At 43.0% G+C, this 23,274-nt stretch overlaps 1 protein-coding gene across 3 annotated transcripts in view; it reads right to left on the reverse strand.

The window, feature by feature from the left end:
* ATOSA (atos homolog A) overlaps positions 1 to 23,274 on the reverse strand; it is an 89,678-nt gene that overhangs the window by 46,997 nt on the left and 19,407 nt on the right. For 2 of the 3 annotated variants that reach the window (XM_075530725.1, XM_075530724.1), the window contains exon 1: positions 8,221 to 8,366. The exons of the other annotated variant lie outside the window; for it this stretch is intronic. In XM_075530725.1, coding sequence (XP_075386840.1) covers positions 8,221 to 8,257 — 37 coding nt within the window. In that variant the 5' untranslated portion in view covers positions 8,258 to 8,366. Of the gene's footprint in view, positions 1 to 8,220; positions 8,367 to 23,274 lie in introns of those variants that run through there. 3 annotated transcript variants of the gene reach the window in all.

A 23,274-nucleotide genomic window follows, 5' to 3' on the forward strand; every position in this document is an offset into this window, starting at 1 on the left:
GTTCCCAGGGAGGGCGGGGCTTGTTCCCAGGGAGGGCGGGGCTTGTTCTCAGGGAGGGCAGGGCTTGTTCTCAGGGAGGGCAGGGCCTGACGGCACTGCCACCTCACTGTTGGGGGGTGCACTGCCTAAGGACACTGGACACTAGTTATGCTTTTCACCCTTTTCTGCTGGAAAAGCAAAAACCGTCTTCAAGTATATTGTGGTTAGCGAAAAGAGGTATGAATGTTAAATCAGCACATTTATTTCTAAAAGGATTCTAAGTTGCAAATTAAGTCACCAGACCCAAAAAAGCCACTTGGGTAGTGCTACTGAACGTACCAGCAGTGAGAACATGCGAGTTTACTGGGAGTAGGGGCACATTGTCTATTGTCTTTTCTGTGGTGTGTGTGTGTGTGTGTGTGTGTGTGTGTGTTTGCTCTCGAACTCCCCATAAACTAAGCTGTGTCTTCAGCTACTTGGGGGGCTCGCCTAGTACGTTTATGTAAGTATCCCCAAAATGGTCTTCTTGAAAAGGTGAAAAATTGGGATAAAACGGGTTAAATCTCTCCTACCAAAATAACACAAGATCTCAAAGTAATAAGCATACTGATGTAAATAGAAAAAGAAGCTGAGAGTTTTTGTGTTTATGAAAATAACCAATCAAAATAAGATTGTGACTTGGGGGTCAGAGCTTTTAAAATTCAGCCTACTGCCACCAAATTCTTTATTCTGGAGGTGCTGATGTTTCAGTCTGGTGACAGTGAGTGGTCCCATCTGTGACGGTATTTAATTTCTGGCTCTGGCCAGCTATCTGTCTTGTCCCCTTGTTATTACAGGCTGTTTCTGGGATATGAACTGGATAATGAAATTTGGACATAAGTTGAAACAGTTACATTGGTGAGCCAAGTGGGTTTGGTGTATGATCTATAGCATACCTCGCTGAGACAAAAAAAAAAAAAACCAAAAACAACAAAACTATTGCAGGCTCTGAACGCAAGTGTCTACATTGTACAGCAAGGTCTGTTTCTGCTGGGTTTTGAGCCCCCCCCCCCCCCGCTCAACAGAGGCAAAGATAGTTTGGGGTTGGGGTCGGGGTCGACTGGAGCTGGGACCAGAAGGACCATTCTTCCACGATCTCCTTACCAGACCTGTCACCCCCACACCAACTATGAAGTCTCAGACTTGAGGTACAAAGGATAAAGCACTACTCAGGATATGCTATGAGCGAGCCGGGAGCCCAAGGGCAAAGGTGTGCATGCTTCCAAACCAAACTCCCTGCCACGGCGTCACGGTGACGCCCCTGTGGGTTTCCCATATGGAATTCTTCACAGGAATGGACAGCTGCACCTTTTTCTCCCCCATTGGGGTGGTTGAGAACCACCGAGCTTGTAGCTAACAGTTCAATGTGTAATCCACTACGCCACCAGCATGCTTGTGGAGGTGAAGGTGCTCCTGGGCCCTGGGAAACTGAACGGACATACAGCGATCAGCAATCCAAGACTTCTCCCAGTCCCCGGATCCAGCCACTGAAAGGCAATCACCACCACAGCAGTAAAATGCCCATGTCTAAGGGAAGAGACACCGAAGCTCCCAAAGGCACTGTGATGGCCTCAGGCAGCAGCGCACTGGAGGGACCTGGGGAGGGGGGCGTGGTAAGGCAGAGCTGGGCAATGGAGTACAGTAGAGCCCAGACCCCCTGCTGTCACAAGTCCATGGTTGGAGGGCCCGCCTTTGTCGAGCACCCATCTGACACATTGCATGCAACCAGGCGCTGTCTGTAATACGGCGATAAATACAAGGCCCCTTCTGGTTCAACCTTGGCCAAGTACTTCAAAAGAAAATTCTGAGATAATTGACTTTCCTGTAAACAAATCTCTAGAGCATTTCACACCTGTTGTTAATCAATGCAACATCACACACACACACACACACACACACACACACACACACACACACACACCAAACACAATAAGTGCTCTCTCTTTCTGTCCATTTTTTCTCTTCTCTTTCCCTTCTCCCCCACCCCCCAGCCTTACTCATCCCCTTTACTATCTTATTTCCTTACAGATCTAGTCAGGGAATTCTCCACCGGCTCCGCCCTATTTCCATGGCTTTCCAATTCCTGAGGACCCTTGAAATACCAGGAACCTCTGATCTGTAAAACTGCAGTTCCAGGAAGTAGTTTGTGATGAGTTGAACAAGGTCCCAATAAAATGATTTTTTTAATTCCCAAAATACTGAGAAAACTGAGGAAGTACACAATTTTTTATGTAAAATAACTTTAAAGAATATGGTAGCTTATTACCCAAAGGGTCTTGTTTTCTTGAGTTTGAATCTGTGCCACCAATCCAGGCAGTTTTTATATACTATTTCATTTAGACCTACCACATAATTTCATCATATTAATTGGGAAGCTAAGGCCTATCAAAAACTAAACTCACTGCCATCTCGTCAATGCTGACTCATAGTGACCCTGTAGAATAGATAGAACTACCCCGTGGGGGTTCCCAATACTAACACTTCACAAGAGTAGAGAGCCTCATCTTGCTCCTGTGGAGGACTGGTGTTTAGAACTGCTCACCTTGTAGTTAGCTGCTCACTACACCACCTGGGTTTCTTGACACACAGGCCTTAAAAGTTAAAATAACACGCCCAATTATCACATAGGTAAGCAATACTTAATGTGGACAAGGGCAATTTATACTTTCATTGCAAGTGAAATTTACTATGTTAAATGTATTAATACAGGTTCTCTCACTTTTCGAAAGTTCACTTTACACCACTTCGCTTTTACAAAAGACCTGCTGCACCATTACTGGAACAGAATGGAATCTTAAGAGGATTCAAAAAGGTGAGAGGTCAAAACAGGGATTGACATTTCTTTTGCAATGAATGCTTAAGAGATTAAGTGCTTACTGAGCAGCTAGTGGCGCCACCAAGCCCCTACCCCAGGAACTACACTGTTCATGCAAGGAGTCCTGTGGTGTTCTGGGATAAGCTTTGGGCTGCTAATCTCAAGGTCACTGGTTCAAGCCCACTAGAGGCTCTCAGATCCTTTAACATTTTGTAGTCTTAGAAATCGCATATAGGATAGCTATGGGTCAGAATCGGGTTTTAAGCTACACAGTCTGTACATTTACCTCATTCCTGATTTTACCACATGTTAGTGATATGTTAGGTTTTATGTGTTAATATTTAGTATGCTTTGTTAGGTCATTTTGGGGGTCTGGAAACACTCAATATTTCTTCCTGTATAAATGAATGGTAATTGTTTCTTTCCTTTACTCCACTTTGGTTTACGAAAGGATTTATGGGAATCCTGCACAATCTTAAACAGCAAGGACACACATAACTGGCAGAGTTTCCGTCTCATATTCTGGGTGACAGGAAAGCTTAGAGCAAATTCAGACCCTCAATACGGATGAGCCTTAGGAACTGGAATTTTTCCCGTCATAATCTTATTTCCTGTAATTTATAATTTTACTGTTCTTGTGCTTATCATACCATCTCATTCGAATCCTTGAACATTCAGAAATCTATCCATCCATCCATCCATTGTATCAAGCACATTTGTACATTTGTTGCCATCATCATTCTCAAAACATTTGCTTTCTACTTGAGCCCTTGGTGTCAGCTCCTGATTTTTTCCCCCGCCCCCCCCCCCCTCATGAACCCTTGATCATTCAGAAATCTTTTAAGGACTAGTGCTGAAGAGAAGTAAAAGTAAAGAGAAAAATATTTCCAGTTCCCCAGTAGTTCTCATGTTGCCACTTCTGTAACTCTGATTCATCACAAAGGATTACATAAGGCAAAATCAAGTAACACTCTGAACATTAAGATTTCTAAAATTCAAGGCCTTTGATTTCAAATAGTGACGTCTGAAAAATTTTAAGAAGTCAATAGTTTATACAGCTGCACAATTTAATATGTGAAAACACCCGACAAAAAGTTGTCAAGATCACTGTGAATGACGGGGGTTCAGAGTGGGGACCCAAAGCCCATCTGTAGGCCACTGGACATCCCCTTACAGAAAGGTCGCGGCGAGAAGACGAGCCAGTCAGGGTGTGGTGTAGCAATGATGAAACGTACAACTTTCCTCTAGTTCCTAAATGCTTCCTTCCCACCCCACCACCCCACCTCTCATGATCCCGATTCTACCTTACAAATCCAGCTAAATCAGGATGTACACTGGTACAGATAGGAACCGGAAGCACAGGGAACCCAGTACAGATGATCCCCTCAGGACCAGTGGTGAGAGCGGTGATACCAGGAGGGTGGAGGGAAAGTGGGGTAGAAAAGGGGAACCGATTACAAGGATTTACATATAACCTCCTCCCTGGGGGATGGACAACAGAAAAGTGGGTGAAGGGTGATGTCAGACAGTATAAGACATGACAAAATAATAATATATAAATTTCCAAGGGTTCATGAGGGAGGGGGCGGGGAGAGAGGGGAAAAATATGAGGAGCTGATACCAAGGGCTCATGTAGAAAGCAAATGTTTTGAGAATGATGATGAGAACATATGTACCAATGTGCTTGACACAATGGATGTATGGATTGTGATAAGAATTGTACGAGCCCCCGATAAAATTATTTTAAAAAAGAAAAGGAAGCCCGGGGGGAAAGCGGGGAGAGTTTAAAATGTCCAACTCAAAAAAATAAAGTTGGCAAGATCAAACATCTCTCTGCAGCTGATGACAATAAATCCTTTTGAGATTCTGAGTATGAACAAGTAGTTAGATTTCTGCAAAAACCAAAGAACTTAAGCTGCACATGTAACCCGCAAACATGTGTGATCATACCTGAGGAAGGAATTAGATTTAACACAAAACCTAGTACAGTGGTTCTCAACCTTCCTAAGGCCGCGACCCTTTCCTACAGTTCCTCATGTGTGGTGACCCCCCCAACCATAGCATTATTTTCGTTGCTACTTCATCACTGTCATTTTGCTACTGTTATGAATCAGGTGGCCTCTGTCAAAGGGTTGTTCGACCTCCAAAGGGGTCACGACCCACAGGTTGCAAACTGCTGATGACCTAAAGAAAAACATTGTTCCCTCTCCCAAGATGAGATTTTAAGTTACAGAAATTTTATTTTTGAATGTAAACAAATTTAATCACCGACCTGTAAGTATGAAATAAAATCCGTTATAGCAGTTGTTCCACCTGACAAATATTAACTCATTTGTTGATTCTTCTTGATCAAGTGACTTAAGACCAAAGGGGAAAACAATTCTTAGTTTCTGGTAACTGGTGCTATTTTTCACTCACAATTGGTATGATTACAGGCTTGTATCACATGTATCGAGCAACGACTGGCATGTGCATGCCCTTCCAACCACATACATGTACACCCATGGCCGCACAGGGGAAAGGAACTCATCTTCGGTCCATCATTTACCCCTAATGGTCTCGGAGGCCTCAAACCCAGACTGCTGCGGCAGTGGCCCACGGGTGGGCTCTCGGAAGGGGAGGCCGAGGATATGCTCCAGCTGTGGGGTCTCAGCTTTGTGTGATGGGCAGGCGAGCTTTGAGGCCCAGGCTGCTCTTGCTGCTCAGGCAGGCAGAACAGGAGGTGGGGCTGGAGCACTCGGCTCCCTTCCTCCCCTCCCCTCCTCTCTCAGCCTTCCATGCAAGAGCAGAATGGGCATTGAGGACGATGCACAATGTCCAAGTCACAGGAAGCCAGTGCTGGACAAAGATGAGGGGGTCTGCTTCCATCAACATGAACAGCCCTAGGACCTCAGGGGGGCAGATGGAATTGTATCAACAGCAACGGATTTAAAGTCCTTCCCGCCCCCCCGACCCGGATTTTGTTGTTTTTGATAAGAATTCTGTTGCAGAAATAAATTCAAAGAGTTGAAATATGGTGGCAATGTTCCTATATCTGACAAAATTAAAAATATAAGCATCAGCACTGTGACATTCTGATAACGAAAAGGAATTGTCCAGTAATTTACATACAAAGCATCTTTAGGTCCTGAATCCAGGAAAAGCCCTAAGAGTCTGTGACACAATGGCCAAGCGTGTAGGTGCCAATTTCATGTCCCTCCATCTATTGCAGCAGATGAATGAAACCAATCCGCTCTTCTAATCCTACTCATGCTTAAGACAAGGCAGGCTTTCTACTCTCATAAAGCTAGTGTTGGAAATGGGGCAGTTCTTACCTGTCTCTCATAGGGTTGCTAGGGGTCGAATTCTTAAGAAATAAACAAAGGGCGGAAGAGTAGCAAACCAATTGAAGCAAATGTTGGTTTCAATACTTCCATAACGAGAAAATCAAATTGGTAATTGTGAGTGTTAGTTTGAAAACTGAAAATAATTAAGACAGGCGGTGCACAGTTAGAATCACATGCAATGAACTTGGACCCTGTCCTTTCTGCATGCCTCCACCTCTATCCAACTTGACACACACACACACACACACACACACACACTCACTCTCTCTCTCTCTCTCTCTCTCTCTCTCTCTCTCTCTCTCTCTCTCTCTCCTTCAAATCAATGCTTCATATTGTGGAGGCCAATATAATACATAATCAAGCTAAATAATGTAATGACTTTACATTGCTATAATTTTCATAATTTCTACCAAGTTCAAGTTTTGGGCTCCATCTAGGAAACTGACAAGAATAAAGGATGCTGGTTTTTTAAACGTGTAGGCCCACCTCAAATATTTTTGTTCATGTTTAAGGACATTTTATAAATTTGCACCTACTATTTGATATCTTCGTAATTCAATACAATTTTATATATGTTACCACTAAAAATGATCAGTAAATGGTACACAAATTGTGACACAGTTCCATTTCTTTTCCAGGAAAAGTATGATGGGGCTTCCAAACGTTTGTGGAAAAATAGAATTTAAATGGGATTTTTTTTCCCCCATAAACTTTTTGAAGCCTTCTCAGATTAGCTTCCCTCACTTGTCAAAGAATGCTAACAGTGACTGCTAAGCCTTGCTAAGGTCAGAAGCTTCTTAAAAATAAGAACAAAACCAATCCTGTTGCAAAATATGCTAGCGATAACAACGCTCACATATTAGCTTGGAGTTTATATGATACTCGCTTTATTCCTCAGACATCAATCACTGAGAGAAATATAAAGGAGCCGCTTAGACAAGCATGTGAAACTGAATAAGTACAAGTAAATGATCAGCTCCAAGTGGGTTGTTTATACAATGGGCCATATGCTAACAAGTCTTGCGCCTGCTTTGATTAATTTAAAAGAATAATGAGCTCAATAAAGGATGTAAACTCCATAATTAAAATCTTTTAAGATGTTTTAAAAAATAGGTGTTTGTCTAAAATAGTTTTAAAACTTTGCTGCAATTTGTTGGACAAACTGGTTCCTCCAGACCCCGTGAGAATAAACTGTAAGGTATATGCTACAGACACTGACATGGTGAGATTTAAAATTGTTAAGTCTTTTACTATTTTTGAAGTCAGATTATTATTACATCTGGGAAGTCTAGTTTAATTTTCAAATACTATCTTTACCAACGGAAGAACGTTATCCTCAAAATCCCATAGTCTTCAATTTTCTATGTGGACATTTAATAGCATATTATATTGAATTTTCTATAAGATTATATGACTGTTTATCTGGACTGCACAGAGCTAGCCAATGGATCAGATCATTGAGAGTGTACAATGTGAGGCAGCATCTTCAGAAATGCTTCCTCAAAAGGAAGTCTCGTCAATTCCTTAAAAATATACCTAAAAATATATATATATACCTAAAATCTCAACAAGCTAAATTCTCAAAAAGCAGCACAAAAAAAAATCCAGAAACAATGAAAGTTCAGGACTAAATCCATGTAACTTATTTAAAGAGCATTCTCCTTAAGAGCTGTTATTTAAAAATAAATAAACCCACTCTCAAATCGTTAACCCCCCCTTTCTTCCCCAGTATTCTCATTTCTATCACACTCCTCTCCCCCACCCCAATCAAAATGGGCACACTGTATTTTGGTTTCTTTTCTCCCGACTCATTGTTCGGATCTGCGATGTAATTATCTTTTCAGCAGTGCTGTGCAGAGAAAGCAGGCTGTGTGAAGCTGAAGAAGACTCCCTAAGTTCAATGTCTTTCAAAGTGCAATCCATTCCCGCGGCCTATTTATGAAAAAAAAAAAATCCATGTGAAACCAAACACCACAACGACGGGTCAACAGCCACAGCGAGCTGTAAGCGTTAAGAGAAAGCGGTTTAAAAAAAACAAAACAAAAACACTTCGTTACACACCTTCTCTGCGAAGCCCCTTGTTTCCACTGAAAACCATACTGGAATGCTGGCATAAAAGAAGTGGCCTTCTGGCTGTCAGTGGCCAGACGGCTGGGAACCGAGAGATCCAGATGTCTGCAGTGGTTACAACAAATGCTTATTGGGCTTCCCTCGGCACGGTTCTTCACAAAGGCAGCAGAGCCCTGCACACATAGCAACAGTGCTCACAGCTGATTGGAGGAGGGTGTGCTCAGCCTCCCCTCCCTAGGTCCACTCCTGCTTCCTGTGTACTTGGCAGCACCGGCTTGTTTTCTTTTAGGCAACTCCAGCGAACAGTGCAGAGATAATGCCAAAGTCGTCGGCTGGGGGTGTGGGGGGTGAGAAGGAGGAGGGGGGGCTCTGAAATCTGTCTTTCCTTGCTTTGGAAAAGGGAGACATCGGAAAGCCGGCGTTTACTTTTCTTTAGCCCTCCACAGAGAACCACAGACAAAGACGGCTGGGGGAGGGAAGTCTATTTATTTTATTTCACCTTTCAAGTAAAATAGAGAAGCAGGAGATTCTTCCAGCAGTCAGAATAGACCATCAGGTCCCATCCATTTACCTAGGAAATAGAAGTTACTTTACAATCAGCTTCGCAAATGCCTAGCTATTGAAAGTGGGATGGGATCTACTTCCCCTAAAGAGTTACAGGTATGCAAAACCCCCCAGGGCAGGTGTGCCCCATCCTGTAGGGTCGCCAGGGCTTGATGGCTTGAGTTCGGTTTTGGTTTTAAGAGGATCAGAAATAGCACCCCTCAACACATTTACAGTTCCGGTTAACAGGGTAAGGAAAACTGCTTTTGAAGGGTTGATGAAAGATGTTAAAGGGGGGAAATAATAATTTACTCAGTAACTTCCGGCAACAATAAAAGGTTAAACACTGAAATGTCTCTTTTGCATAAAACCAGAATCACATCTTCACCCAAATTCATGGACTTTCTTTCTTGTTCAGGCATAAAGGCCAACGAGAATTTTCCAGATGCCAAGGACTAGGTTTTGGTGTACGAATCCCCTTTATTTCCACAAGCTCTGACAATAACAACAAAACCCACAAAATCCTTCCCTGACTTTAGAGTTGTCGGGGGGGGGGGGGGGTGTCCATGAAGGTTGTAAAGGAAGGGGAAAACAATGCGGTGTTTCAGAAATATTTCTCCTGAATATCAAATGAAGTAGAGCAAGATTTCAAACTTTGAAGGCAATAGAACCCTATTTATTTCCCCTCTTCTGATAATTTATATTATCATTATTGGGGGCGCTGCCTTCTTAACCTCGTTTGTTTTTCTATATTCTCTTGTAGAGAAATCCTAGTGCTACCACAAGGATTGTGGGAGGAGGAGGCTACAGAGGCAGAAATATGATGATATTGCTGGGACCGGTGCTTGTCTTTCTAGGCCGGGGGAGAGGTGGAAATGTCGGCAGTGCCGTAAGGCACCCGCTACCATCCACTTACTGGTGCTGCCACCACAGTGTACAAATCGGATACCGACACTTCAACATCATCACTAGGATTTAAGTTCCTCTTCATAACGTGTATTTGTCAGAGAGCAAATGAACACCAAGGGGCCGTTTCAACATTCACCCCAGTATCCACAAGATTCCTACTCCATTAGGCAGTTAGGAATGAGTGTGGGCTCACATCTATCATGTTTAAATTAAGTGCAATGTTTAAGAGTTAAATCTTATTATTTACCTTAGTGCAAGATGTTGATTGTTGGCTCGACAACCAGCCAGAAGGGAAACACCTAAGGTCTCTGGGAAATGGCCAGAAGGGAGAAGGGTTTTGAGACACAGTAAGTTTATGAGGTAAGGGGACTCTGGGAACCTAAGTTAAAAACAAGAACCTACCAACTGATAATGGCCAGGTGTAAAAATTCCTTAGCAATTCTGGGCTCAGATTTCTCCTCTGTAAAACCCAGTTAACTAAAACTTACAAGCTTCTTCAAACATATAGTCTTTGCGAATGCAATTCATCTGCTTGATAAATCAATCTCAGCTTAGCTTTATCTTTTTTTTCCCCCTGGGGCAATTTTCCCTGACCCCAATCCCTGAGATTAGTCTCAGGGCCTCCTGTACTTTTTTTTTTTTTTTCACATGATTAACCAATAAAATCTTAAACAGTTGTTTGCAAAAATGGCTGGGTTGAAGGACAGTCTCCACTACCACATTGTAAATGCTTTAAAGGGAGGTACCAGTTCTGTGAGTTAAATGCTTTCCTCCATCCCAACCAGCCCTGCTGCCAAATCATTCATCCTACAGAGCAGCTGGTAGCTTCCAAACATCCACCTTTCCTATAACTGCAGCATTCTAGGTCTATTAAAAATGTATTGAAAAACGTATCAGTGGATTAAAGGTCCCTAAAATCATGCCTTATTCATATCCCATATTACTATTTGATTTCACAACCCCATGAAGCGAGAAGAACAAAGCATCATTATCGTCATTGTTCAAATACATGAATTAGTGTCCAAGTGTATTTACTCAACTAGAAGAGGAAATCAAGTTTTCTGATGACTAAACGTATAATTCAAAATTAATCTTTTCCTAGGCCTTTCAAAAAAGACTAATGCATACTCTTTAAATTGTTTTCTGAAATATTTCCTTCCAGTTATAATCCTTAAAACTTTTAAATTATATAAATTATCAAGGTTTCATGAAGGGGTGGGGGAGAGGGGAGGGGGGGTAAAAATTGAGGAACAGATACCAAGAGCTCAAGTAGAAAGCAAATCTTTTGAGAATGTAGAGGGTGCTGAGGCAGCTGTGTGGAGACCCCTGCCAGCGCTGAGATGCTTACACATTCACTGATTCGGCTTTCCTCCTGCAGTTGGCGTCATTGTGTGTGTTTTGTTTGAGACTGAGGAGGACTTTGTAGACAGTGTCGGACATGTGGGCTAACGTTGGACTTAGGGCTTGGACAACACTGAGTTGGAATGCTTTCTTAATGTACGCTTACCCTTTATATAAAGCTCTCTTATATACATATGAGTTTCTGTGGATTTGTTTCTATCCAGTCTAACACAAGGATCTCCCTTGTAAACCTCACAGGTCTACAACCCAAGAATCTACACTTGATCTTAGCCAAAAGGCTGAGAAGCGATACAACCCAAGAATCTGAAAGCATGAATTCTACAAGTTCCCAACGCTCATCCACAACCATGACAAGCCCCTTTCTCCCCATTAATAAAAATTTATTTCATGGTAAAGGGAGAAAATGAATTGGAAAGCATAATCTTCTTTAAGCATTTTTTCTAAAACTATATACCAAATTTTAAAATTGGCAATAGTAATTAAGATTTTATCTACTGATAGTAGCAGTTTATAGAAAATCATTCTATCTTTGACATGATGAATGATTAAATAACTCCTTCAAAGGAAGTGAAATTAAAGTCTTTCTACAAAATCATAGATACCTGCATTCACACAAAATTAAAATGTGAAGCGACTGTCTTTACACTTCTGACGGCAGCGATTCCGTCTCTCACCTTTCTCTCCCCCCTCCCCTTGTCCCACAGGAAGGGGCACAGTGGATTATGACTTGGAGTGTTAACAAGGACAGTGGTTTGAGGCCACCAGTCACTCCACAGGAGAAAGATGAGTTTCTCTGCTTGTGTAAGGATTGATTTACAGCCTGGGAAACCCAAAGGCACAGACCTACTCGACGCTATAGGGTCACGGTGAGTCCGAATTGAGAAGCGACTGCTCTATGGCACTGAGTGAACCCTTTCTTCTTCCCAAGTGATTCTGCATGCTTCGTTTTATATTGCGTCAAAGCAGCGCTTTGGGTGTCCTCAAAGACTCAGATTGGGTTCCTTTTTCACTGGACGTGCTCTTGGAGACTTGGAAACACAAGCAGTCTGAAGAGGTAAGAGCAGAACTGTAGGCTGGATGGAGTATGGTTTCCCACGCAAATTCTTAGCCCTTCCCACCCTCACAGGATAAACCCGTGCATTGTCGTGATGGAAAGACGTTCCTTGGGCAGCTTTTGGTCTTTCTTCAAGTCACCTACTTCAAAAACTTACTGCGTTTCAAAACCTATCTCCTTTCTGACCAAAGCGCTTTTCCTTTTTTTGTAATAACCCCCCCTATAATCATCCTGTTTCCTTCAGGAAAATCTATCAATGTCTCCCTTTTAGACTAAAAAAAAAAAAGCCCTCATAACCTGTAGAGTGGACACCTCTACGTTCAATGCACTGTTTGATGGTCATCCTTCCTTTTATTGAAGGACCCACACAAGGCGAAGCCCAAGTGCATTACTAGAACTTGTCAGCAATCAACCCACGCGTCCCAGAAAACCTCGTTCAGACACATTGTGCGGTATCAACTCGTGCGCCGGTGAACTAGGACCCTAACAGCAATGCTTTTTCACTTCCTACGTACTACATGGGCCCACGGGCCAGCCATGCTACAAAGCTCTTCACATCTCCATTTCCTCCAGTCCTCAATTACCCTGATCCCACCCATGAGTCAGGATTCAATTTCAGGCCTTCTTAAATTGATAATGGGTGATCCAAACGGGTATGACCCTCCCCACAACCGTTCCTTTCGTACATGATTTCCATAAGGCAAGTAGGGCGTGACCCAACCATGAAGTTGCATGCAAGAATCCCACGCTAACATTTCCCATTCACAATCCATTCAATAACCAACACTGCAGCTCCATTACAACTCAGCACTGAAGTTACTGTACTACTTGTAACACGGGAAAACTGGCCTTGATCGTGAAGCAGGAAGCCATGCTACAGATGCATGATCATGAGGAAAGCAACAAAGGTTCCCTCTCTAAAACTGCACGACTTCATTCTCACAGACCACTTCTTCCTTTTGCAGCGAAAGTGAAAGACAACAGAAAAGGACCCTCCACCAGAAACGACAGGGCTCTGTTATGGTATCAGTGTCACACCAATTTTGTGACCTTGATCTCTTATCTGAAAAACCCTCTTTTCTCCCACCGTGGCACTCGACATTCCCTTGCTGACCCACAGTGGTATGGAGGGCAGCACTGGAGACACTGCGGCAAGTGTGCCTGGTCTGCCCCACGCACAGCGGGGTGAAACGCGAAGGGCGTGCAACAGGGCAGCAAGGGAAGCAAAGTAATCAAGTCCCCGAAGAATCCTGAAAATAGACTTCTGACTCAGGGGACAGGGCTTGGCACCTCATCAGACCCAATTGGAAAACACTCATCAGGGTCAGCAGACAGACCTGGAACTATCTGTCATTCTTTTGTTTGCTTCTGCCCTATGACTATCTATATAAGAGACAGAACAAACACTCCTGAGGAGAAAACAATGGGGCTGGTGGTCCCAGGGGGCCATGAGAGAGGACAGGGCAGGGAGGGGAAGCAGGGAGCCAACAAACTCAGGGATGAGAGAATAACAAGAGATCTCAAAATGACGGTGAGGAGGCCTGGTGGGGTTGGATCAAGGGCAATGTATCCAAGAGGAATTACTGAGAGCCGAATGCAGGGTGGGCATGATAGTGAGACAAGAGGAAGCTGAAAGGAAATAGAGGAAAGAACTAGGAGGCAAAAGCTATTCATACAGGTATAGGTATAGGCATGTATATCTGTAAATATATTAATTTATAATGGAAGGGATAGAAGCCAATGTACATATGTTAAATGTTAACATAGCAGATGGACTTTGGGCCTCTACTCAAGGCCTCCCTAAACACAAGAACACTTTGTTCTAGTAGCCTGGCACTAGCTGATCCGCATCTTCCTGACATAATCACTGAAGACAAAGCAGGTGCATAAGCAAATGTGGTGAAGACAGTGGATGGTGACCGGCTGTCAAAAGATATAGCGACTGGGGTCTTAAAGGCTTGAAGGTAAACAAGCAGCCATCTAGCTCAGAAGAAACAAAGCCCACATGGAAGAAGCACACCAGCCTGTACGATCATGAGGTGTCAAAGGGATCAGGTACCAAAAGATCCAAAACAATTATATTAATGTGAAAGAGGGGGGTTGGAGTGGAGACCCAAAGACCATTTGTAGACAACTGGACATCTCCCTACAGAAGAGTTACAAGGAAAGGACAATTTAACCAGGATGCAGTATCGCACCGAGGAAACATACATCATTCCTCTAGCTCCTGAATGCTCCCCACCAACACCGCCCCCCACCACCATGACCCAGTTCTACCTTACAAACCCCGTGAGACAGGAGTACACATATTAGTATAGATAAGAGCTCTCTACACACGCTATTCAGGATAGATAAAACTCCCAGGAACAGTAGTGGGAGCAGCAATATCATGAGGGTAGAGGGATGATGGGGGCAGGGGGAAATGGGGAAAAGGGGGAGAACCCATCACAAGGTTGGATATATAACCTACCCCCCCAGGGGGATGAATGACAGAAATGTGAGTGAAGGGAGACAATGGACAATGTAAGACATGAAATAACAAATATATAATTGATAAAAGGATTCATGAGGGTAGGAGGATAGGGAGGGGACAAAAGAGTAGCTGACAGCAAAGTCTCAAGTAGAAAGAAAATGTTTTGGAAATGTTGATGGCAACACATGTACAAGTGGGCTTAATACAACTGAATGATGGACTGTCATACGATTTGTAGGAGTCCCCCAATAAAATGATTAATACGCAATTTTAAAAATCCATTTCTAAATCTGGAGTCATTCTTTTTGCCTGCATTTTGGTCTGTTAGGAAGGTAAAATAGCGTAGGATGAAATATTTTTTTGAAAAGAGTAACATGCTGTGCAAAGAGGACATCATCATCCCTGGTGATGCACTGTGTGAGGCACCATGCTGCCAACAGCAAGGTCAGCAGTTCAAATCCCCCAGCGCTCCTCGAGAGAAAGAAGAGGGTTGTCTGAGCCCATAAAGATTTAAAGCCTATATAGGGCTGCTATGCGTCAGAACTGACTTGACGGCAGTCGGTTTTGGGTTTGGTTGTCGGGCGGTCTTCTGGTGGTGTAGTGGTTATGCCCCTTGGAAACCCCCAAGGGCAGTTCGACACCCTATAGAGTTGTTACATATTAGAATCCACTGGATGGTATGAGGAGCCCTGGTCACGTAGTGGGTTACTCACAGGCTGCTAACTGCAAGGTCAGCAGTTCAAAACCAACAGCTGCTGTGCAGGAGAAACATGAGGCTGCCTTCTGTAAAAAGTCAGAGCCTTGGAAAGCAGCAGGAGCAGTTCTGCCCCATCCTGCAGGGTTACTACGAGTCAGCATCAATCCAATGGTAGTTCATTTGGTCTGGGTGTTGGTTTTCTGGGCCCCAGTACAGATATAGTACTATGGACATGTTTTCACAAGTGCAAGGCTCCCTCAAAGCAGGAAGACATTAAAATAAGAGTAGAGCCAAGTAGCAGAAGGGTCCAAGTTTTTTCCACTTACATTTTACTTATAGAATTATTTCACCTAGCTGAGCCAAGTTCTTCATCTGTAAAATGGGAGCGTAAATTCTCTCAGGGCTAAAAACTACATAGCCCAGCACTTGGTTCTCAAACTTTTCTTTTTCCCTTTGCAGACATCAATTCTAAAGAACGTTAATTAAAGGTGAACGGATCAAAGCACACGTCCCCATCCAAACACGGTAAGCACAGTACAGGAGTCGTATCTATGTTCGTAGGAACGAGGATGAAGTTGAAATCTAGATTACCAAAGGAAATGAAATCTTGATTGCTTTTATGAGACTGCTTTTTGGAAATTTTTCTTCAACAATGCCACCTGTACCAAAGTATTCAACAGTTCAATGTGATTTATTAACTAGTTCTCAAGGAAAATCTAAACCGCTAAGACTCCACACAGTCAACAATGGGACAACAATTGGGAGGATGGCGCAGAACCAGACACCGAGTTGCTCTAGATGAGAACCAATTTGAGAGCACCAAACAGCACCACCAACAACAGTTAGGGGAAACAGACATTTAGATCTTTTTTAAACTCAACAAGAAGGACAACGTAGAAATTCCAGTGGTGTTGGAGCAACAGTAATCTAGCTGAGAGGAATTACTAAGAGGCAGAAGAAGGGCGAGCATGATGTTGGGGCAGGAGGAAGGTAAAAGGAAACCGAGGAAAGATCTAGGAAGCAAAGCTATGGATAGAGGTATAAACATAGGTGTGCTCTTACGTAAATATGTTAGTTCATAAAGATAGAGGCACTAGCCTATGTACATATATTTATATGGCGATACATTGAGGAAGTGGTTGGACTTTGGGCTCTTATCAAGCCCTCCCTCAGCGCAAGAACACTCTGACATTCTGTGATGCTCACTCACCCCCCATGCATGGTCTCTGAAGACAGAATGTGTGCATAAGCAACTGTGGTAAAGAAAGCTGAGGGTCTTAAAGGCTTGAAGTTAAACAAGCGGCCATCTAGCAGAGAAACAATACAAACCCACATGGAAGAAGCACACCAGCCTGTGCAATCATGAGGTGTCAACAGAATCTGGTAACCGGCACCAGAAGACCCCAAACAAACAAAAAAGCATATTGTTGAGAATGAAGCGGGTCAGAACAGAAACCCAAAAGTCATCTGTAGACAACAGGACATCCCTCACAGAAGGGTCACAAGGAAGTGCTGAGTCAACCAGGGTGCAGTATAGCACCAATAAAACACAATATTCCTCGGCTTCTTGGAGACTTCCTCACCCCCACTATCATGGACCCAGTCCTGCCATTCAGTTGTGGCTAGACTGGAGCATGCACACTGGCGCAGATAAGAGCTCAAAACACATGGAATCCAGGTCATATAAACCCCTCAGGATCAGAAATGGGAGTAGCGATACCAGGAAGGTTGGGGGTTAGGAGGGGAGGAGAAGGGAAGGAAGGGGGAACCGATTGCAACAATTGATGAATGATTCCCCTTACAGCGATCCCGGGGTATTCACCTCCCCCAGGGGGATGAACAACAGAACATGGTGAAGGGATACAGTGGTCGATAAGTACATATGAAAACAATAATTTATAATCTGTCAAGGAGTCATAAGGGTGGGGTGGGGGTGGGGGTGGGGAGGAAAAAAAAGAGAAGCTGATACCAAGGACCCAAACATAAAGTAAATACTTTTTAAAAAAGTAAATATTTAGAAAATGATGGCAACATATGTACAAATATGCTTGATAGAATTGATGTATGGAATGTTATAAGAGCTTGAAGAGCCCCCAATTTATATATAAATTTTCCGTTCTGGGATAAATAGTCCTAAGAAGTTCCATTAGTTTCTATTCCCATGGAGATTCCTAGGCATCTCTACTGCTCAAACGATTACTCCATGATCTGTAATCATTATGACATCGTACAAATAAGCCAAGTAGCCAAACTGCAATGGAAAACATTTGGAGGATTGATTTTTGGAGGATAAAACGGCATGTTAACATTGAGACATTCAAAGTGCCCAGAAATACTCAGTTAGGATTCTCATCTTTCAAAGATTGTGGGTTCTGATGACCCCAATTCCTTTCAGGAGCAGAGCTTTGTTTATAAGTCCAAGACCTTGGAGAGAAGAGAATGTTCTTGTTGTAGCCTGATTTCTGGCATCATTCATACCAAATTGTTTACAATGAGCTAGAACAGAAGTTATTTATCATCTAAGCTACCAGACAAACACGTCACCTTAGTAAGTTATACACATGCTGGACAGATCTAAAAAAATGTCAGCATCAGCTATAGGAATTCATTTTAAATACTCTATACTGTGTAGTCTCCATAAAAAGTACTTACAGGGATATCATGTACCCTGCATTTTTATTTCTCTTTGACCACCATAACTTTGTAAAACAAGAATATCTTAGATTAAAAATAAAAACTGAACACAGAGACACAGGGAACTAGGGGGTGATAAAGTTGGAAGAACCTAAGCCAGGTTTGATTCCATGTCTTGTGTCCCTCCCGTTACACACACACACACACACACACACACACACACACACAACCTATCACTGGCAGATATCAATACTTCTGCTAATTATGGCAGGAGGTATAGAAATGGTAGGTTCTTCAGCTTGTGTTATTCTAGAGTGAAAAGGTTATGTAAAACTGAGTCAACTACACACTGTAGCTCAATCATCAAGTCCCCCAACCATTAATAAAACAAACAAACAAACAAAAAAACAACCCCAATTTACTGACTCATCGAAACCCATAGGACAGACTAGAAACGTCCCTGTGGGTTTCCTAGATGGCAAATGTTTTAGGAGTAGAAAATCTCATTTTTCTCCTGAGGAGGGGTTGCTGGTTTCAGACTGCCAACCTTGCGGTTTGCAGGCAACTTGTAACCCACTACGCCATCAGGGTCGCTCAACCATTAAATATTTACATTTAAAAATTCTGGCTAATTTCAGACTATCTCACAGAGGCCTGTTTACAAATGACTAAACCTTCTGGCTACTTATCCCAAGTCAAACTCTACCATGCCGAAAACAATTGATTTTTCCTTTGAGTAAGAGTTTCCATTGGTATCAATGGCATCCTACCAATTCCTTAAAGTAACAAACTTTGGAGATAGCAATCAAACCGGCCATTTATTATGTGCTGACTAGGTGCTTGGCACAACTATTTTATTCTTGGGTCACTTGATATTCACAATAAACCTTTGAAAGAGATAGTATTGTTAGCTCATTACTAACAAATGAGGAGGCTGAAGGTCAAAAAAATTAGGTAACTTGATCAATCTTATACAGAGCGGGTGACAGAACCAGAACGTGAACTCAAGTTTTTGTAGTCCTAAAATCTATATGACTTCAATCTCTGTATCAATCATTGATCCTCTGCAGTGGAGACGCAAAACCCAGCTGTAAGGTAACTGGAGAGTCCCTCTCAAAAGGGCCGCATGGAAAGGACGACAAAGCCAGAGTGTGGTGTGGCACTGATGAAGCACCTACTGGCAACTATCCACTAGTTCTTCACAATTTCCTTCCCTTACATAATGTTTTGGTTCCATTTTCCCTCGTTGATCATGCTAGATTTGCATATGTACATTTGAATATGTAAGATCATACAGTAAATCAAAGCCAATGTAGATGACCCTTCAGAAACAGTAACAAGAGTAATGGTTCCCTGACGGTGCAGGAAGAGAGGTGGGCAGAGGGGGGAATAGGGAGCAGATAGCATTGATGATTGTATAACCCTACTGGACGGGATCAAACAGAGTTGTATGCAAATGGATACACTGGATTGTGTAAGATATGGCCAAAAAAAAATAATAAGGGTTCCTGGAGGTGGGGTGAGTGAGGGGAGCTGTTATCAAGGAATTCAAGAAGAAAATGGCTTGAAACTGACTAGTAGCAATCGTACATTGCTTCTTGATGTGACAGAACTATGGAATGTTATGATAGCTGTAAAAGCTCCCAAATGATTAATTAAAAAAAAACATCAGTGTCTTCAATCTGTAGGATTAATGTTCTTGGAAATTAATTTAAAAGGCTGGCAGTATTTTTTTTCCTTTAAAAAACTATAAAGAAGAGATATGTCACGATTGCATGTATCAAGATAAAATAACGCTTCCCTCTTCATCTGCTGTTACGGGGCCCGTGGCAGTTACATAATTTCATGTCAACCTGATAAATAGAATGAAGGAGTGGAGTAGGACCTGTCAGTCAAGTCACAGCCTGAAAATGTCTCCTTGTGGGCACGGCCTACATGAGGATTCTGGGAACTTCATCTCCCTGGGGACACGCTTTCTGTTTCACCTTCCTATTGACAAACCACATGGAGTCACGCTAATGGCAGCCAGAGCTCTGGAGCTGCTTCTACCACCACTGGGCCCAGAAGACTTTCCACCTACTGGCCTGTGATCTCCCTGCGTTCGGTATCACTGCACGCGTTGCGTGAGTCTGAAGAGGAATGTAGACTAGTATTGGACATATTGGCTAATTGGCTTTATAAACGTGATCTGGATAGGGCTGGGATATTTTCTTAATATACAATTACTCTCTGATATAAAGCTCTGTCTTCCACACATATTACTGTCTCTGGATTTGTTTCACTCGCCAACAAAAAACCCCGGAATAACACAGGGCCCACCCCCCAAGCCCATTGCCATCAAGTAGATGCCAATTTACAGTAACCTTATACATGGTTTCCAAGGTTACAGGAGGAGACAGCCTCATCTTATCCTCAGGGAGTGACCGGTGGGTTTGACCCGACAGCCTTGTTGTTAGCGATCCACCCTTAACCTGAAAGCAGCAGCAAGTGACTACAGACTGCTGTCAAAGAAGTTAAAGCACTACACCAGGTGAGACTCTCTCTCATCGATCACCGTTTCCATCTCTCAGTCCCAGCGCGCATCCAAATAGCAACTGGCTTCCACTCATATCACGTTCAGCACGTATCACGCTTGGAAGAACACATCAAAGGTCGATTTGGGGTCTTCCTTTACCCAATAGCAAGAAGAAAGTGAGTTGCTGCTAGAGACCTACAGCCCCCAAGTCACATATCGCTCCCAGGTGGCCGCAGCTCAGCACTACAACAGGAAGTCTAAATTATTAGCGACACCGGTGCTGCATGCCCCACCAAGGATGCAGAGTGTTCAAGCTTTGACACTTCTGAATCAACAGTTCTGTGCAAACAGACACACTTTTTTTTTCTCTTTATGTGCATGCTTTATTTAACCTTGCTGCCGGCGCTCTCCATTGATCAATGTAATTTCGGTTTATATAACTATTTTGCCCAGAAAGCCAATGGAAAAGTACTTCTTATATCAATCCTTCCAATGGTCTCCAATCTTTCACAAGCAGGAAGGTTTGGGGTGCATCCTCAGGAAGGCCTCCCAAGCAGAGCAGCACAGAGCCAGGGTGGTAGTTTGTGATGAGGGTGCTGCACTCTACGCAGTGGTGGTTCAAATCCACCAGCTGCTCTGCTGAGGAAGATGAGGCTGTCTGCTGCTGTAGAGACTTTAAAGCCTCAGAAGCTCTATGCAGAGTTGCCATGGGTGGGAAGCGGATTGTTGACGGTGGGTTTGGTGGTGGCGCAGTGGCTAAAGCAACTGAGCAGCAACAGACCCAACAAGAGAGCTGTGACGATCTGTTTCCACAAAGCTTTACAGCCCAGTAAAGGCTGTGAGGTGACTGTGTTCCCTCCTGTGGGGCTGTTATCCATTGGTTGAAACTTGATGGCCATGGATCAAGCAAGAAAACATTGTAACCATTCGTGAAATACAAATACAAAAGAATTCAAACCACCACTTTTTGCATAAAAAAGAATTTGTCAAACATATGTGCTATTCAGGAGAGAACTGCGCCAGTGGGTTTCCAAGTCTGTGACTCTTCAGAAGAATCTGCTCGGCAGAAGGCTATGACTGACAGGGGGAGCCCCAGGCACATTTGTGGGACCTACAAAGGAAATAAGCCTCTGGTGATCTTCTATCCACAGAGGAATGGGAGGAAAGGGTTACCAAACAGCACACTGGAGAGACGCGGATAGAAGATCAAGGAATAAACCTGATTTAAACAGCTAAAATCTTGTCAGTTGATCCCCCCACCCCCCATGCACTCTGGACTTGATCTGGTCTTCAACATTTTCCTTCTTTCTTTTTTTTTTTGTTGCTCGTATTAGGGTTATCTCAGAAGTGTTGCGTCATTGGGGGGTTGCCCTCTTGAATTTGGGTTACATTTATCTGTTTTTTGGTGTATCAAACCCAGAATTGATGAGCCTATAGGAACAGTAAGTAGAAAAGGGGCTTGGGGGACCAGGGTGGTCGGGAGGGTGTACAGGGCAGGTAGTGGTGGGGCGGGGGGGCGGGGAGTAGAAGGGAGGTGATGTCCAAGAGTCCAGGAAGGAACAGAATGTTTGGAAACTGGTTGTGGTTCCAATTGTACAATACTGCTTGATGGGACTGAATTATGGAATGATATGTTCTCTGTATTAACTCTCCATAATTAAGCAAACAAATAACAGACTTCTATCCTTCTTAAAAATATATATGTGTGTGTGCTACTTTTGGAGAAGAAAATATTTAGGAATGCAACATTCTGACACAAGTCCATGTGGTTTGTAATAGATCATAGCAAGGACTCTATGTTGCCCATCTCTCGATTTACTGCAAGTATCTATATAAGGTATAAAATATCAAATGTAGTATCATATAGAATATGAAATAAATTATCATAGCTGAAATAAATTATCTCTCTCAATCTATACTTAAGCAGAATTAAATGCTACTTAATGGAAGATAAGAATGTACTCAGGGGGCAGCAAAATGGCTTATCATTAGGGTGACCATTAAAGTCAGTGTTTAAACAGTGATGGGATGATTATGAGATGACACTGGGACAACTGGCATAAACCACACTGGGCAAGGTAGCATTTAACCCATCCGCCCCCAAAACTTGAACCTAATGCTATAGTTACCCAGATGTAGAATGGTTAATTAAAATACCTTCTAATTATTTAAATATGAATTTTTAGTCCTGAAGCTCACTCACGAGGTAAAGTACAAAATTTGTCATTTTAAAACGTCCATACAGTGTGAGATCCTTTATATCTCTGTGGGGCTTTTGGTCGTTGTTTTTGTTTCAAGTTACAATATGCTAATTACTGCTCATCTCAGCTTACTTTGGTCTGACAGGAAGGGCAAGAAAGATCAAGTGCTCACCTGAGGACACGGGGGGAAGGGGGAGGGCAAGGATTAAGAAAGCAATGAACACTTGTGTTTTCTGAACAAATGTCTAATAAGTGACAACTCTGTGCCAAGCACTATGACAAGTGTGTGAGAGAGATGCAGCGGACACAGAAACCAGGCAGAGTGCCTGGCCCTGGAGATCAAATAGTCTAGTAAAGGAATTATCAAAGGAAGCAGGCTGTGGTGTGTATCCTGGTCTTTCAGCTCCCAGAGTATGCCACGATCTGTCTAAATTCAGAACCTCTGCACTCCCCTCGTGCCTAGCTCACCTGGGATCTTCTTCCTCCTACCTAGGCTTACTTCCTCAGAGGCCTTACCTAACCAACTGTCCTAAACAAAGTGGGCTTCGACCTGCCCTCATAGCCCTTTGTACAATTCCTTCAGAGCACTCAAAATGTATTACTTCCACACTGTTGACAAAACGTTACTGTATTAACAATAACAGTAACATTTATTGA

Source organism: Tenrec ecaudatus, chromosome 14 (assembly GCF_050624435.1).
Source record: "Tenrec ecaudatus isolate mTenEca1 chromosome 14, mTenEca1.hap1, whole genome shotgun sequence".
Taxonomy (NCBI): Eukaryota; Metazoa; Chordata; class Mammalia; order Afrosoricida; family Tenrecidae; genus Tenrec; species Tenrec ecaudatus.